The following is a 17846-nucleotide window of genomic DNA, read 5'->3' on the forward strand; positions in this document are numbered from 1 at the left end:
CACACACGTGTGTGTGTGTGTGTATATATATACACACACCAGTAAATATATATATATATACACACCAGTGTGTGTGTGTGTGTGTGTGTGTGTGTGTGTGTGTGTGTATGTGTATATATATATATATATATTTCTCCCCCCTTTCTCCCTATCTCTTACCTTATCTTCTGTCTTCTTTCTTCCATCCAGTTGTGGGAGCCCGAGGTCTGGCACTTCAGACCTCGGCTTCCCTGCTCCCTCATCACTACGCGCCGGCTATTGATGCTGGGCGCCGGGACATGACGTCATCCCTGCGCTCGGCATCAATAGCCGGCGCCTAGTGATTAGAGAGCAGGGAAGCCGAGGTCTCAAGTGCCAGACCTTGGGCTTCCCTGCTCCCTCATCACTACGCGCCGGCAATTGATGCCGGGCGCCGGGACATGACGGCATCCCTGCGCTCGGCATCAATAGCCTGCGCGTAGTGATTAGAGAGATTGGTGGCTTCGTGGGAACCTCCGGCTTGGTAAGTACCCGGCGTATAAGACGACCCCCCACTTTTAAGAAGATTTTTTGGGGTTAAAAAGTCGTCTTATACGCCGGAATATACGATATATCTCTTGTAGTTGCTAATATTTTCCGCCAAGTGTCACGAGTGGGGCAATTGCCCCAGGCGGCACTTTTGAAGAGGCGGCACTTTGCCGAGTGGTTTTTGCTTATCAAGTTTTCAGTACCCGCTCAGCGCCCCTCTCTCTCCTCTGAGAGCCCTCTAGCTCGGTCTCGGTGTCGGCTTGTAATGCTGAGTGCCAAAATGTGACGTCATTTCCAGCGCTCAGCAGTAAAGCAGCGCGCACCGCGGCAGAGCAGAGAGACTCACTGGACTGCTGAAAGGTAAGTGAAGTACAAAGGGGGGGATTTCAAACTTCGCCCCAGACGGCATTATGTCTTGGGCCGCCCCTGCTTACAACAGGAACTCATTTGTGTCACGCTGTATAACTTTACTTAATGAAGTATTTAAAAGCTTCCCCCAGCTGACTCATCAACATCCATTGCAGCACCGAGTGCAGGGTACTGGATAAACTCACAGAATTTCTTGGTGCACATTTCCAGTCTTCACTACTCTGCAAACACCCATGGTTGGGGGCCTGTGGTTATAACTACATGAATGTGTGACAACCTTCCAAAGTCATAGTACTGGACAAGAAAATATATGTTTAACATATATGTAGTTCTCGATATACTCATCATGGAGGCTGCTGAGGTAGTCCTTCTCTGGGCTTCTTCTTTGTGGTGAGCACTAGGATACGATGAACTACAAAGATACAGCAGAGGTCTACCTAGTAGTATAACTGGGTCGGTTTCAGGAGCGATCTCTCAAACCAGACCATAAGGGGTGCACAAGAATCAGCCAATAGGCTTCTGCCCCTGTATTTGCCATTTTTGCAGTCTATATATGACTGTGCCAACGGCTGTCCTTTGCTAGGTATGACTTCCAAATAATGTGTCCTTGGACCAAAATCTTTCCTTAGTTGGGAAAGAATCAAAAAGAACCCTAATGACCTAAAGCTCTTGTAGTGATTTGCTTCATCTTCTTATAAAGAATCAGAGAACCAAATGTTTTACGAAAAAGCAGAGCCAATGATCACTGCAATGTCCCACAGGACGCCGAAACAATATTAAGTACTAAAAATACATACGCAGCACTTTCCTTTTTATTTCCAAAAAAAGTGATCTGCTTATTATAAGTATTTATTACATTAGTTATACAAATTCATTCATTTACAAAATCTGTGCAACAGGATTCCAGCGTTCCTTCCCACATGGCTGATACTGAAAAGCAGGCATTTTAATGGTAATGATAAACGGCATGTTTACTTAAGCAGAAATACAAAGTACGTGTTATATACACATGGGTTACAGGGCACTTCAGAAGAAAGAAACGCTTCTCTAGATCACTCCGCACGCCCAATTTTACTCATTAAAACCCATATCCGGGGATCACAGGCAGTAGCTCTGAAAAATAAAAACTGATAAATATGTACTTTAAAAAAATCTACACTCTTAAATACTTGCAAATGGCAGTGCACAGGGTGCCAGTTGATGTATGGTTTTAAACATGTGTCATCCTGATCTACCCCATACATGTTTAGGGTAACCTACTACTCCTATTTGAATTCTTAAACATACTTTATGTATCAAAATATATTGGCAAAAAAGTCATTAAAAGCAACAATGGCATATTGCTGTGAAAAATAGAATTCTGTAATGAACGCTTGTGTTGAAAAAAAGGAAAGAAAATAGCCATTTATTTTTCTCTTTTAAACCACACACTAGCATTTAAGTTTTTCTGTTTGCAGATTGCACAATGAAAAATATTTTATACAAAATAATCTGTCTTCTCATCCTTATCCTAATTTCCTTATCCGTAGGCGCCTTACATTTCTCACAGGTGCAAACAGAGTATATGAATATATACAATCACACATACATTTTACAGATCTCCATGAGAATGAATTCATAGTAGTAGCATAATATTACAACAGCTGATTGGGATCTGAATGTTGGATAAATGCACGCATTGGACATCAAGATTTAATATATATTGCAGAAAGTGGCACTTCGTTGATGATACTTTTGTAGCAGACATCGCAAACAGCCGCCGCGTTTTTCACAAGTTGGAGGTCTCCTTGGAAGGGGGTGTTTTGACTGCATTCCCATTCTGTGACTTGTAGCTGGTGAAGCTAGGTGTGTGGATGGTGCGAATGGTCTTCATACCTTGAGTCAGTGAAGTGGGAGAGACAGAAGAAGAAGGGGAAGAAGAGGCAGAGGAAGATGTAGCAGTAGGAGGAGATGGTCTGCCATTTGGGGTCTGCAGTGAAAATGAAAGATGATGACCTTTACCTGTATATGTCGGACTTTGAAGTTTGGAAGGACCATTATGTGCAGAGCGTACAATGGAGGAAGCATTAATGGTACGACTAGTTTGAGTGTTAGAGTTTGTTAATGAAACATGTGACTTCACAGACTGATTAGGGGAATTAGAGGTCTCAATACATTGAACAGAGCTGCTTTTCCCAGTGTTAGAAGGGGCTGGGATCTTAGAAACAGATAAAGTAGGGGAAGTAGCCTTATAATCCCCACCAGCTTTCTTAGTACCTCCGTTAGCCTGCAAATAAAGATGGCAGGAGACATTTTGTCAAAACAGTCAACATGGTCACCAGTTAGGGTGCATTAGAAGTACGAGAAGGAAAAGTTTCACCCCGGACCTGGCAGAATCCACAGAGCATGTAGATAAGAGAGCTAGAAGAGTAATAGGGGATGTGAGGTCAGATAAAACATATAACGATAATGCATCTTGGTGATGATTAGGTGAGAATGGAAGTGAGCAACCAAGCCGTTAATGCGGTGCACCAAATACGCACTTGTTAGTATTTGACGACAGAACACGTTACACACAAACATTTCAACTTCTTTTAAGTGCTATTTTAACACTCAAAGCCTTCCGTTCATTCCAGCTGAATGTCTTGAAGTTGAACAAAGCAACAGATCTTGTATTGCAGCCATGCACAAGTATGGTGAAAGTGAAATAGTACTATAGGAATTCTCATGCCACCAGATCCAGGTAAGTAAAACAAGTACAGAGATACACAATCCTTGTTTTGGTTATATTAAGTCAGTGACGTGGCTTGAAGTTTAAAAAAGTTCTTCCAAAAAGGTGGTTTACGGTAAAACTACCTGTCTGTACTGACGTTGTGGCTCCTGGAGTTTGGGCTGTTTGCTATTTTTTTCCATACTTCCTTGCCTAATTTTAGAAGACATCGGTACTGGCATTCGGCTGGTCTGTGACCCTCCATTTGAACCCTACAAGAACAAACCAATGGGGGAGAAAAATAACACAAAAACACATAAATCACACACTAGAACTGATATCATTGACTGTTCACATGCCATGCCCCACCACTATCAAACAATATACCTGGTCATGCGAAAGAAACATTTCAGCGTTATTTTTGTTAAAAATAAATAAATAAATAAAAAAAAATGCAATCAAAATGATTTTAGGTCAAACAATAAAAACATTTCAAACACACAGATTTAAGTCCTTGATTTGCCCATCACCAAAATATTATACGTATTAAATAGATTGTTAGGAACCTAGGAAAACACCAGCCACCAGAGGAAAAGCAAACATGCCATTTGGCACCAATTTTGAGTGTTGTGATTGGTATGCATCAGGCTTTTTATCAAAAGATACCTTACGTGCTGCTGAAGGTATTGAAGGAGACTCTATAACATGTTTGGTTTCATCCGATAGTACAGATTGTTTGTCGGCGTGAGTTAAAGGTAACAATTGTTTTTCTTCTTTGGTTTCAACATGATCTGACCCTGGCTTTGGAGACATTTCACTGATGGTACTTTCTAGCTGCTTGATGGTCTGTTCAAGGCTATCAAGGGTCTTATATGTGTTTTTCCGTATCTCATCGGTTCTAGAGCTTTGGTCAGGGTCCTCCGAGCAGAGGGTCTCTTGTTCAGAACTTCTCTCATGGCTGTCCTTGGTGTTGTCTTCTCTACTCTTGGATCTTGCAATTTCAAACCTTTTTGCTTCTTTATGTTGTTTGACTGTCCCATCAGGTTCTTCCTCTTCCTCATATACCACTACCTGTAAGGTCTTTTTCCCAGTTTTTGTCCCAGTGCGGATGGCTTGGGTCAACGCCACCAGCTGCTTTTTTGGAAACTTGAACTTGAATTTTTTCTTGGCATCTTGCCTTTGGGTAAATTGATAATCTGGTGTATCAGACTTCTCCTCATCCGTAAATTGTGACTGGGAAACTTTCCCATCCTCGAACATAACCTTTTTCATTTGTGCTAAAGATGGATAATTAAACCTATATTTGTTTTCTGGTGGAGGATCAGAATGAGCTTCATTATTCTTTTTGATGCTTGACTTCAGCCTGTCCCCATGGTAAGGAAGTATGCCAGATTCTTCTTCTTCTTCTTCCTCCTCTTCTTCCTCTATCTTTCCTTCTGACATCATTTTTTCGAGATCATCATCGCATTCCTCAAATATTGTTGAAAGCCTCTTATAGGCTGATTTAATATCCATTGGTTCATCAAATATAATAATGACTGGTTTCTTGTCTGTGCAAACAACAGAACCTTCAGGTCCTAGATTTTGTGGGTTCCCGGAGACAATTTTCTCTGCATTCTCTCTATCTAGATTAACTGTTTGTACTTCATCTCCTTTTCTGCTAACAATATCTTGGACTTCACCAGTCGACAGGAGTTGTACTTCAGTTTTGGTTATCATAAACGCAATATTGTCTGCCGGGGATTTTAATTCAGTTGGAGATGTGGTTGGAGAATCTTCAGATTGCTGGCTTACAGTCCTCCTAGGATTTTTGGGTCTCAATACGACCGTCTGACCAACATCTAAATAAGGCATCTCTTGCTCCCTCAACAGACTAGAACCCGTCAAAGGCTCAGGAGTTAGTAAAGCTTCGCTCTTATTTCCTAATTTCAAAACCGTGGATACGGTGGAACCGGACACTTTTGTTTTACTTTCAGTTAATCCGCTCTCCGTTACTGTTCTATTAAAATCATTCATTTTCTTTTCCTGTTCATCACCAGGTATGGTCATAAATTGATCATCCCCATGTTTTGATTCCTTATCATGCTGGGTTTCCCTGGTTTTAGAATAGCTCCCCTCATGCTCAGCCTTCCCTATAAACAGACTGTAGGTGGATTTTTCATTCCTTAACACTGCATTCCCCTCCCTATCACTTCCAGAATCAGGTGCAGGACTTTGAATATTTTGTAAATTCCACTTCTCATCTGGGATTTCAACAGGTTTTGGGCTTTCATGAAATATATACTCTTTTGAAACCTACAGAGAAATATTACAAGGTAAGTTGAAATATTACAAGGTAAGTTGTTTTGTTACAGTGTTATAATTTCAAAATTGAGTTGACTAAATATTAAAGTGTTTTGTAAGGAAATGATGTCCATACATTAACCAAGGAATCATTTCTTGTATTATGGTGAGCAGAGTAATGTTATATATATTTATATATTGTTTTTTCAGATGTGTTGTTGCAAGATTCTGATCTTTACGAACAAAATCCAGTAAAAAGTTGCCATGAAGTTTGCAGCAAAGTTTAACCTTTTAGTCCCTTTCATTACAAATTACAAATTGCCAGTCCTGGGGAACTTCTCCTGCAAGAAGGGCCGAGCTGACCCTACATTATAAATAGTTAACATGAGGAGGTTTCCTTAAAGTCGCCTCACTGATTCTTCTCAAAGTAGATGCTGATGTGCTGGGCCATTTAGAAACAGAATATTGCAACTACATGCAAAACGAAGGTAAACACACGTCCACAGTCAAAGTAAGCGTAACATGGTTCTGGGTATAATTTACAACTAACATTGTTAAAACAGTAAGACTTATAACCGCAAAAGTATAAATATGGAATGTCCATGTTTTTCTTATTGCATTTCAACTTCAAGGTTTCACCAATCTTTAACAGTTTAGGTACTTTATTCTACGCCTTCTCGCATCATGGTAATTTCTCACCAGTAACGCATACTTTTAGTTCAGTGTTAAGTACATTTCTCTCTTGAATGGTACAGAGAGAGACACACAGAAGATGAAACACTGACATATGTGCTTCTAATATTCTTCTGGAGTTTTGGTAACAAGTATCAAGCACCTGCATCCATTATTCAATGATTTCTAATAAAACAAATACAATATCTGTAGACTTTGTGTGATATCGGGATACTAGTGTTTATGTTCATAAGAAAACATCACATTGCCTATGGCAGAGTTTAATAATGGTCTCCTGGTACCCCCAACAGAACAGATGGTTCTCTATTAAGAACACTAAGCATTAAGCACCAGTACTGACTGATCCACCATAGAATGTGGAAGTTACAGCTTGGAGATAAAAGTTGGTTTAACTACATAGAGAAGATAATAAATGTTACCAGTACCTCACAACCCTTTCATGATAGGCAGTAAGAAGTAACCTTAAATGCGAAATTGTACATAATATGCTCTGGGAATACATTATTATTTGCAATTGTGTTTCCATTTAAGTAAATCCATATGTTATATAGTTCTCTATACACCATAGAAACACCTGCACTGTTGTCCCCTGGAACATTAAATTCACAGATCCCGTTGTTCTCCTCCATTAATTCTCATGTCCAGTTCAACGTAAAATGAATACACATGAGTATTATTTATCCACATAAAATTTTCCATGGTATAGTCCCATTAAACAGTTTACAACAGCCATTAGCTAGCTGCCCCTGAGGAAACGGTCGGTTTTGGTTAAAATGTGTGTAACATTTTATTTAAGCAGCTGCTCTAAATGCTCTTTATTTACACAATATGCTTCCGGTTTAAATCTGTTACAATCTCTAGAAGCTGTACTATATCTACTGTGCTTCCAGCTTAACCACAAAGACACAACAGCAGCTGAATTAATTCACTGCAACCGTCACTGGGGCATATCCAAGTATCAGTTTTAAATCCATAAGACATCTTGGAGCTTCTCTATTAAGGCTACACCACAGCCAGTGAACCATACAATAAAATGAGCCATTAGAGAGCATCTTTGTGGATCCCTGACTTCACCATACAGTATATTATGAAGGTCCATCCCCAATAAACGTCTGCTGCAGCAAGAGCTTGGCTGGCCCTGTATAATGTATGCTGACAGTGGTGAGATTTCTCATAAGTCTCCTAGCTTGATGAACCTGCCAGTGTTGTCCCTTTACAAAAATCGAAGAGAGAGTTGAAATCTCTACTTTTAGTGAAAAGCCCCATTTGATGTCTACACATGCTTTGATACAATCTAATAAAGAAGATGCTATTATGAAGGTTTTGGCTGCTAGTCTTTAGTTTGTCACGTGGAAGCTCTCCAGTTCTTCTTTGTTCGCAGAATACTAGCATGCTTTACGTTCTAACCTGGAAAAAGTTACTGAATGACGTGTTTTATCATAAATATTAAACTGAATTTTGAGTTTTATATAAAACAGACACAACAAAGGCATAAGATCAATGAGCCGTACACAGGAATGTCTACCTTTCTTAGATAAAAGAAAAAAATGACAATACCCAACATTGGAAAATTCTAATATTCAGTCTGTCTGATTTACATGCAGGCTGTGTACTTGTTAGTAAGCATGCGGGTTAAAGATCATTACACTGCACTGGTCTAAAAGGCAATGTACATCGTTCAGCTTTCTCATACATTATTACTTGAGAAATAGTAATATTTTAAAATCTAGTACTGGTATTGGCCTAGGCTAAGAGTGAAAGACTAGAGCGAGCAAAGACTGGATTATTAGGGAAATGTACAGCACTCCTGCCAAGTACTTGAATTCTACATAGATGGCGTTTGAGGGAATAATGTAGTTGTTGAGTCTCCTTTACAGCATATGAATCCATGCGATCTTTTAGATCACAATTGACCACCCAAACCCCACATAGCTCCCAAGGCCACGCTCACTTGTATTTATTTATTTAAATTTGTATGTTTTCCTTGTATTTTCACATGCACTTACAACAGTATCTGATGGGCATTAGGCAACATTTGCAACTTGACTGTAGCCTTTGTGCTTATTTTTACTGTCCTTTTAAATTAAAATAAATATGTGTTGGGCAGGATACCTTAGTATGGGCCGCCAAATATGATTTTGGGTGTAAATCACTCAACCACAGAAACAAAGAGTCTAACTGTGGATAAGAACCATTTGGCCCATCTGGTCAGCCCACTTTTCCTGCTGTAAAGACTCCATCCACAATCAGTCGTTGGTCTCATCTTAGATTCATGATAGCCATCCTATCCCATACATGTTTATGTTTCCTGATTGTATTAAACTCCACTACTTCGCCTGCTAGGCTGTTCCGCTTATTCATCACCCTTTCCTTAAAGTAAAGCGTATTTTATATTTATTTGGGCTTGCCCTCCTGGCTGAGGGTTGCAAGCAGTGCCCTGACGCAGTACAGGACAGCCAGACCCACAGGGCAGATAAAAGCAGCGGAGCTTACAGAATCTAGTTCAACTGGCTCAGTGTCGCTGGAGTTTCAGTTTAAGAGCTGACAATCAGCACACAACCTATAGCAGTCAGAAGATTTAATCAAACAGGAGCCGTATGACAAGTACCAGCACTGTGTGGCGTTTGATCCACAGCCTAGACCCAAACCACGTTACCCGGAAAGTTTATTTTTTTGTGTTTTTCTTTTTTTTCTGTTATTGGCTCATATGCTTTAAAGGAGACGGTATACATTCATTGCACGCCAGAAAAGCTATATTGGAAACTGGTCTTTTGGGGTTAACTAACAACATGATGTTAGTATTTACTCCAGAAAAGAAGGTTATGGCCAGGCCTTAAAATTACCTTCTTTTCGCTAGGCTGGGCTAAAGAAGCAGGTCTGAGATCTTTATCCTGAGTATCAGATTTGGAATACTCCGTTGGACCTTTTGAATTTACATCCACAACAGAGCATTTCTGGAAAGCCTGAGAAATGAAAACATTAGACATAAACACTCTGAAAAGCCCCGCTGGGTCATGCCTTTCTGATATTTCCTTTTTAGATGGACATTTCTTGACCACTGAGTTGTCAGACGATATAAGTAGCTTACAATGACATTTCTGTTGATGTCAGGTGTTTTACAGGTATTGTAGGGTAATGAAACCGGTTACAATATCCCTTTTTTATAAGAAAAAAAAATATATTTTTTATACATTCATGTAACACAGCATTTTCTAAACGGATAAAGAAATGTTATATTTTGATAACGTGCCATGGTGCAATGACACTATTGTATTCTTTTTTTTTTTTGCAACCATATATTAAATTTGCTTTTAAATTTAATGCATACTCATTGAAAACTGAAAAAGCCTTTTGACCATCATGGTGGATGTAAAAGTGTAACATTCTTTTTGGATCACTGCTCCGCTTTACCCCCGCCTTAACATAAAAACTCACAAAAAGTCTACCTATCTTAGTAACTGATCACAGATCATAGAGTTAAAGCTATGGATTTCCCAGAGTAGAATACATGGCCGGTTTACTTGTGTCAAATTAATGGTAGTAAAAGTGAGAAAAATGATTCAATTTACTTTATAGAATATGAATGCAGCTTTTACCTGCAGTTCTGCCATGATCCTCTCTCCCTCCTCCTCCTCTTCATCATCTTTTACCACTGAAGCCTGTGTTGAACTTTGATCTTCTGTCTCAGCCTTGGTAGTTTTTGATGGTGCTAATGGAAGTATTTCCTCACATTCCTGCATTAGTTACAAACAAATAACACCATTTTCATCAATCAATAATCAGTTACAATATAATAGATCCTTAATGCATTGTACGGAATACAGAAAGAGCCTCCACACCTTGCTGTTGTCCTTCCTTGCTATGTAGGTAGCATCTGGTGTCCATGGGCTGCCTATGGCAGGTCCAGGTGGGTAAATCCGACGTGGTGGTGGTGGAGGTGGAGACTTCATTACTTTACTGTTGTCTTGTTCAACATCTGGACCATCTTCTGGAATTACACAATAGGCGTTGAGAGGCCAATATTAAATCCTCCATCTTATCTCATTATTTTTTGTATTATTATTATTATCCCTAGAGACCGGTGCAAATAAGTCACATCACTGGGATAAATACAATAAGGATAATATATAATAAGATGGTTAGGTGGAATTTAAGCCACTGTTTGATTCTCAATTTTGAATAATTAACAATTCTTAAGTAGATTGCCTTGTCAGGATAAATATGATATTTATGTATTAATAAGAAATGAAATAAGTTGTAACTTTTTTTGCTACAGTAGTTATGGTATAAAATATTCCACACACATACGTCCTTAAAATGCATGCATCACCTGTAACATCTACTTTCTCATTAGCGTCCACTTTCGGAGATTGGGACGGCATCTCGAGGCTGGGAATAGACTTCATAATATTGGCTTGTGCTTCTTCAAGCATCTTTTCAAATTCTTTGCCATTATAATGATCCAGATTCTGTCTTTTCTCTTCAAATTTTCTCTCCGCTTCCTAAACACAAATAAAAAAAACTGTTACATTTCAAAATCATTTTTTTTTTACTTTGAAAGAAGGCACACAAAAAAAACATCTAAACCTATAGTCAAGTTTGGCTCATGTAGGAAAGAGGCATCACAGAAAGACATATTGATGGGGACGTCTTTATGTGGTGGCTTACACGGTGGTCATACCTCTATTGAGAGTGCTCGGTTCCTGTGGCTTGTTTGTTGAATTTCTTCAATAAAGAGGCTCTGCATGGTAGATCCACTATTGTGAGCAGGCTGCGCCACCGGAGTCTGAAGTCCAGCAGAAGCCTCCTGTGGTGCAGTCACTGCAGAGTTCGATGATTGGTTATTGGAGATAAGAGAATGGTTAACCAGTGCTGAAGAATGTTGGGACTGTTGTATGTGGACAGGTAAACTTTGGACTTGGTGAACCTTCACACCGGCAGAGAGAGGAACCACCTCGGATTTCACAGAGGCCGTCTGTGAATCGGCTACTATTTCTGTTTGTGTTGGCTGGAGATAGGCATGACCTTTATCTTCCACATTTTGGATGGCTTCTGTTTCGGTAATTTGCTCTGTAATCATATACTGGTTATTCTGATTGAAGTCAATGGATTTCGAAGGCCCATCTGTAACATGCCTAAATAAATCACAAAAAAATAAGGTTCACAAAAGTATTGAATATAATACAAGTACAGCCAAGCCGACGTTTTGTTGAGACTGTCCTGCTATGTTAGTATATGTACGTCGAACAACCTCAATGTACTATATTCTATTCTATAAACCATATCTGGATATGGTTTGTTGAGTTCTCTGGAGATGGCATAGTTTATATTCATACTATTTATCTTTAAAGAAACATTATTTGTATTGAATTATTTAGGTTTGCAGTGTTTAGCAGAATGATGTCAAAGAATCAGCATGGTTTCCATGGTATTCATTATAAAAAATGACATAAACTAACAAGCAGGTAACTGAGAAGCCATATGAATCCCAATCAACCAATTAAACTAGATCTTATGATAGTGGCAGAAGAATTTATAATTAAAGGCGGTCACCTTCTTAACGCAGAGAGGGCATCTGTCATATTCCGAATCCTTTTTAACATGCTGTCCAGTTTGTGTGGCTCTTCCTTCAAAAACCTTACGGCTTCAACCTCTACTCGTAAGACTGCTCGCATCTTGCTTTGAAGGTATGGAAATTCTCCTGTGAGAGAAGAAAAAATATTGAAATTACCAGCCCCCCCCCAAAAAAAAATCATCAGTCTGGGATTGTGGGACATTAAAGCAAAATATATATAATAATTAGGCATTCTCTAAAAGAACCCAGCAGACCAAATCAGTTGCGGTTGTAGAATCATATTGTGTTTTATGGGGAAATTATCCTTTCTTGCATGGGAAACAAACTGGAGTCGTTCCCAATGGAATCCTTCTGAAGAAGAGACTTCTAATTCCCAAAAGATTATGTAACTTTCAATATTTTTCTATGTTGGCCCAATAAAGGTATCACCTTCAACTTCAACACCTTCTTGCAATGCATCTAGAACTGTTTACTGAATAAATACTGAACTTAGTCTGAAAACGCGCTAGTGATTGATTATTGATTTCTAAATATCTGTACCTTTCAGATTGGAAACAGCTTCTCCTATCTTTCTCAACATGAAAGCTCTGTCTTCCACGTCCTTCAGTGTAATTGCTCTTTGAGATGTTGTTAAGTCTTTTTTAAGATCGTCTACAAAGCTCTCCAGATCACTAAAATGAGAACACATACAAGCAAATCAGAAAAGCTGGCTTGGAAAACGTACTTTGGTATTAGAAACTTCACATATACAAACTTTTATTTTTTATTTTTACGAAGGAAAAAAAAAAATGACCGAAGACATTGTCAAAATTTCTACTGTATAATTCTGTATAACTGATTTCCTTACAGATTAAACAGAATGAGGGATACATTGCTTGTTGGGTCTGAAGTTATGTGGACAAAGCCGCAGTTTGATATTATCATACGAGAAGCAGGACAAACCCTTTGTTGAATATCAGACGTGACCAATGTGTACCCTGCCTGTTCACCAACTCCCGCACAGAAACCGTATGTACATCACACAGCCTCTAGGTGGCAGTAGCAGATCACAGACCATTGCTTTGGTTGGCCATGGTTTCTTATCGCTTCCACAGTAACATTACATCACACATTCCCTAACAAATATGGCTTACTGGGTGAATGCTGACTTTATCAACAAAAATAGTGGAGATTTCACCAGCGACAGGATAACTCCAGTGCAGTGCCTTCTACATACTAAGAATCACAGGATTATCAGACGTCATGGTAGATGTAGTCAACTGCAGCTGCGGTACTGAAGACGTCACGCAACTTGCGCATCACATTACTGCAGATTTGGAAGAATAGACGGGTGGCTTTTAAAAGAATGATCTCGTCCCCATCATCTCGTTATGTGCATGCTCAGTAGCACACCCATCTAATCAAAGCAGCTGGACAATATACTCCTGATTGACTGTTGCAGCACCTATTGATTAAAATAGTTTTCCTGCGCATGTACAAGAAGCATACCCCAGTATGCACCCCGCTTCTATTAATGGCAGATGGAAGAGGACTTTACTACAACTTAAGAACTCAAATATATAAATAATGCCTGCAATTATTTGCATGCTGGAAACAACACTTCTTCTATCTCTGGTGTTCCCAATGTCAGGTTGTCACATGGCTTAAAAATGTATTTCAATTGAACAGTTTAAGCAGAGATGGCTTATCTTTAATACATTCATCTGGAACTTAGCTATGCCTCTCCAAGCCTACAGTGTTAACTGGAGTTCCAAATGAGATGACGCATGCTGTAACATCTTTTTAATAAAACATTTGTGTTGTAGTTTCAATTACATGTTAATTGCCTTGAGAAAGATGTTAATGGAATGACAAAGTCTTAAATGATAGAACAACGATGTCTAGATTTACTTTCTAATCTAGAAAGAAAAGACACTGCAGTTATGGTTCACAATTCTTCAATGTAATGCCAATTCTTGCTAGCATGCCCTATGCAGAGGGGTAGTAGTGCGCTGGCAGGTTGCAATGGAACCATCAATCCTCCAGCCACATTTTCATGCCAATGGGCCAGTGATGGACAGCTGCGCATTGCAGTTTAGATTCCTTCGTACAGGGTAGTGTAATGCCTTATATAACGATAGGTGCGCCAGCAAGGCAAGGTGTATATGAACATGTGATATTATTATTATTTATTGTTTTATATAGCGCCATCAAATTCCGTAGCGCTGTACAATGGGTAGACAGGACATAACAAGTAGTATGTAACATAACAATTTGACTAACAGAGACAAAAGGGCCCTGCTCAAACGAGCTTACAGTCTAGAGGGCATTGTCATGTAAGAGAAATGCAGGCACTATTACATGGCCACATGTAATGTTGCCACAGAAAATGAAAATGTTTATGATTAAACCTTCAGAGCAAAGAATAAAATGATAGATCTAGTAGACTGTAAGCTCACTAGAACAGGGCCCTCTTCTCATTCTGTCCCGGTATATTTTACCATGTGTTAATCACAGTCCCCAGTTCTAATTTGCGTAACACACTAGAGCCTGCAATTTATATAGGTGACCCATTTAAAGTGATTTGGGTGTGCCCTAAATCTATACACTAATACGGCAAATGTCCATTCATTTTTATGCAGGATTTCAGCATTTGGGTACACTAAATATGATGAACTATATCCTATCTTCATTTTTTTTTATTTTTTTTCCCTTGCAGAAACTTTAGATGGAGCAACATTACAATTTTCAGATACAGAGAAACATATTTGGCAAGGTTTATGAATATATTTATGGCATCGCTGAGAATTTTAACATTTTTATTTGCTTATTTCTAATACCAACATGGGAGCGTGAAAGTTAGTCAAGTGAACTATCAGCACAGCCCAGATGTAAAAAAAAAAATGCGTTCATAAGGAAAATGTATTTGAACTTCTTACTTTGTATTCAAGTCCAGGCGTCTGTTTAGCGGGATTTAGAATTCCAGATCTGAGAGCTAAACCTCATGTTCCATATAATAGGTAAATTACAAGTATGTCTGGCTACAGTTTGATACCATGCCACTCATCTAGGAATTTATTTTTTTACCCCCTAGAATCCACATAATCAATAAAATCCACAAAGCAAAAAATGCACTAGAAGAAATACACATTTTACAAACATGACAGTATTAAAGAGCTTGTAAAAAATTTTAAAAAATGAAATTAAAATTGTTTCACTAAATTTTGCTTGAATTAATCCCCAAAAGCTTTTGTTCCATTTAAAAAGAACTATAATTTCTATAATGTGCACATTGGTTATAGAGATCATGACGCACAACGCCTAATGGCCTAAGGACACTTTGTAATGCAGGGATAAAGGCAAGGCTTTATAAAGACTTTATTTGTAACTGTGACCTAATATTTACTAAGTTATTCAGAAGAAGAAATGTATACTGGTTGCACAATTACATTTATAATCATGTTTTCTTCTGTTGATTTACACATTATTGGCACTTTTAGATAAACGTATACCCGACAAACATTCCGAGCTTCTGCACAACAGGGACATCAGGGAAGGAAAGAACGACAAAGGGATCTGGGGTCCCAAAGAGGGACACTTGGAGGAAAAAGGGACATAGGGAATTCGGTACCCTATATAAGGACATCTGAAAAGTACGGTTAATGCATTAAAAAGCCAACAAATACCATATTTATTGAGAACAGTGGAGAAGCTCCAGCTTTTTATGGTGGTGGGATGGCCCGAGCCTCCGTGAGCCCTGTCGTTGGTAGCAATTAGCTGGAATAATACGTTGTTGCGTCTTCCAAAATATTTTTGGATGGGCCCATTGCCTGGATTAAAATATATTTATAGAGAAGGTCTACGATCTATTTGTAGTTTACACAGAAATCCAGACCTGGTTTACCATCTCTCTACAAAGGCCTCAAACTGACCGTACTACATAAACTGCATGGAACACGATCTTAAAATACAAGGTTCCATTCATTCCCTGTGAGCTTATAAAATTAAGCACCGCATTGAAATATTTGGGTTTGGTCCGTCTGCCACCATCAAAAAAGTATTTTTTCTTTGAAAAGCATTGGTACTTTTTTCTTTTTTTTTTTCTCTAAAACATTGATTATTCTAAATTGATGCTTTCAAGATGTATGATATATTTTATTTGTGATAATGGATTTACCAGTGTATATAAAATTGATAATTGATTTTTTCTGGAACATCAGCACCTGCTCCACACGAGCACATTCTGTTAGTAGGAGCTCAAAAGCGAGAACAGCTGGTGATGTTTCGAAGAGTAATAGGTATCGAGTGTATTGTCATTGGAAATTGAAGAGTTGGAAAACAGAACATTTCTATAAAAATGTCAGCCTGGTGTATAATATGTCACCCATGATAAATATTCTTAGTGCTACAATAGATTCTCCATACAAGAAGGTGTGAGAAAGTATGGAGTCAGACAGGGGAATGGTAAAATATTTAACATACCGGTTATATTAACCAGCAAGAGCAAAATTATAAATCCATAGTTTCAATCTTATATGTGAAATACATTATTTGTAGGAGTGTAAAGGATAAAAAAATCAGAATGCCAAATTCCGATATATTACGGCACTATTGCATGCACTTTTTTTTATTCAGAAACCTATAGTATTAGTTCATGTGCTGTGTATTTTTTTTAATTATAGAGGAAATCTGGAGAAATATTTTGTACTGATAGTGGGAAAATGTGACAGGAAATATCCATTATTAATATTTCAGTTGATGGTTACAAGGTGTTGATACAAGGACATGTAAGTTACAGCTGCTAACAAAATTGAATTTGTTTCACTAAAGAGAGAGTTCCCAGAAAGTTGAATAATCCGACGCGGAGAACGGATTGACCTTGGTAATTAATTTTTTGTTACGTACACCTGTTTCCGTGAACTGAGGTTACAGACCGGCGTGTTCATGGAAAGCAGTGACTAGCTAAGGGCCGGTTAACTAGCTAGTCACTGCTGCTCCAGAAATCCAGGCTACGCCGGTTGTCCAACCGGCCACCTGTAGGCCAGATGAAGCTGTCCAGCCTGCCTGGGAAACCCATACATTCTATTGCATTTCATAATTTTATGACGTTTATTCCAGAGTCCAAACTCCACTTGTACAAATATCACGTTACTGCTGTTACAGACCAGGGGATTGAAGTGGAAGGGGTAATGAGATTTTGAATTATATATTTACAAAAAGTGCTCACGACGATAGTGGCTGAACATGTACTTCTACAGGTTAGCAATTCATTCATGTGTAATATATTCACATATTTGTTAGGGTATTATATTCAAACTAAGATGACTGATGGGCCAGTAACTAATTAAACATTCTTCTAAGATACAAACTGTTAACAACTGCTGTAACCCAGGAGCATACACCAAAGAAGTTCTTCATCCAGATACACCCTACCGAGGGCCTGAGCCGCAAGACAAACATGCCTGGGACTTCAATGATCCCAATAGCGTGGAGGCACACTAAAGCACGGCACTAAAGCACTTGCCGTAGGTTCCAGATACCTGTACATACGGTAGGTAATACCAGAGGTAGATGCTCAGGACAGGTAACCACAGAAAGCCAGGTCAGGTGTGCAGGGCAGGCAGTCGGCCAATGCCGAGTTTGATAAACTCAATGAGTGGCCAGATATGGCAAAGGTCGCTACACAGAGCAGGTAGTCAGGATAGGCAGGTATGGTACACAGACCAGGTCAGGAAGGTACAAAATTGCAAG

At 38.9% G+C, this 17846-nt stretch overlaps 1 protein-coding gene across 14 annotated transcripts in view; it reads right to left on the reverse strand.

Annotated features, from left to right (window-relative positions):
- Positions 1-1670: 1670 nt before the first annotated feature.
- The window catches only part of KIAA1217 (KIAA1217 ortholog), a 305804-nt gene continuing 289628 nt past the window's right edge, over positions 1671-17846 (reverse strand). For 7 of the 14 annotated variants that reach the window (XM_053467127.1, XM_053467125.1, XM_053467131.1 and 4 more), the window contains 10 exons: positions 12657-12787; positions 12095-12242; positions 11223-11676; positions 10872-11043; positions 10381-10529; positions 10138-10275; positions 9385-9504; positions 4232-5860; positions 3712-3837; positions 1671-3142 (listed from right to left, as the gene is read on the reverse strand). In XM_053467127.1, coding sequence (XP_053323102.1) covers positions 2645-3142; positions 3712-3837; positions 4232-5860; positions 9385-9504; positions 10138-10275; positions 10381-10529; positions 10872-11043; positions 11223-11676; positions 12095-12242; positions 12657-12787 — 3565 coding nt within the window. In that variant the 3' untranslated portion in view covers positions 1671-2644. Of the gene's footprint in view, positions 3143-3711; positions 3838-4231; positions 5861-9384; positions 9505-10137; positions 10276-10380; positions 10530-10871; positions 11044-11222; positions 11677-12094; positions 12243-12656; positions 12788-17846 lie in introns of those variants that run through there. The other 7 variants (XM_053467126.1, XM_053467133.1, XM_053467130.1 and 4 more) reach the window with 6 other exon arrangements.

Source organism: Spea bombifrons, chromosome 5 (assembly GCF_027358695.1).
Source record: "Spea bombifrons isolate aSpeBom1 chromosome 5, aSpeBom1.2.pri, whole genome shotgun sequence".
Taxonomy (NCBI): Eukaryota; Metazoa; Chordata; class Amphibia; order Anura; family Pelobatidae; genus Spea; species Spea bombifrons.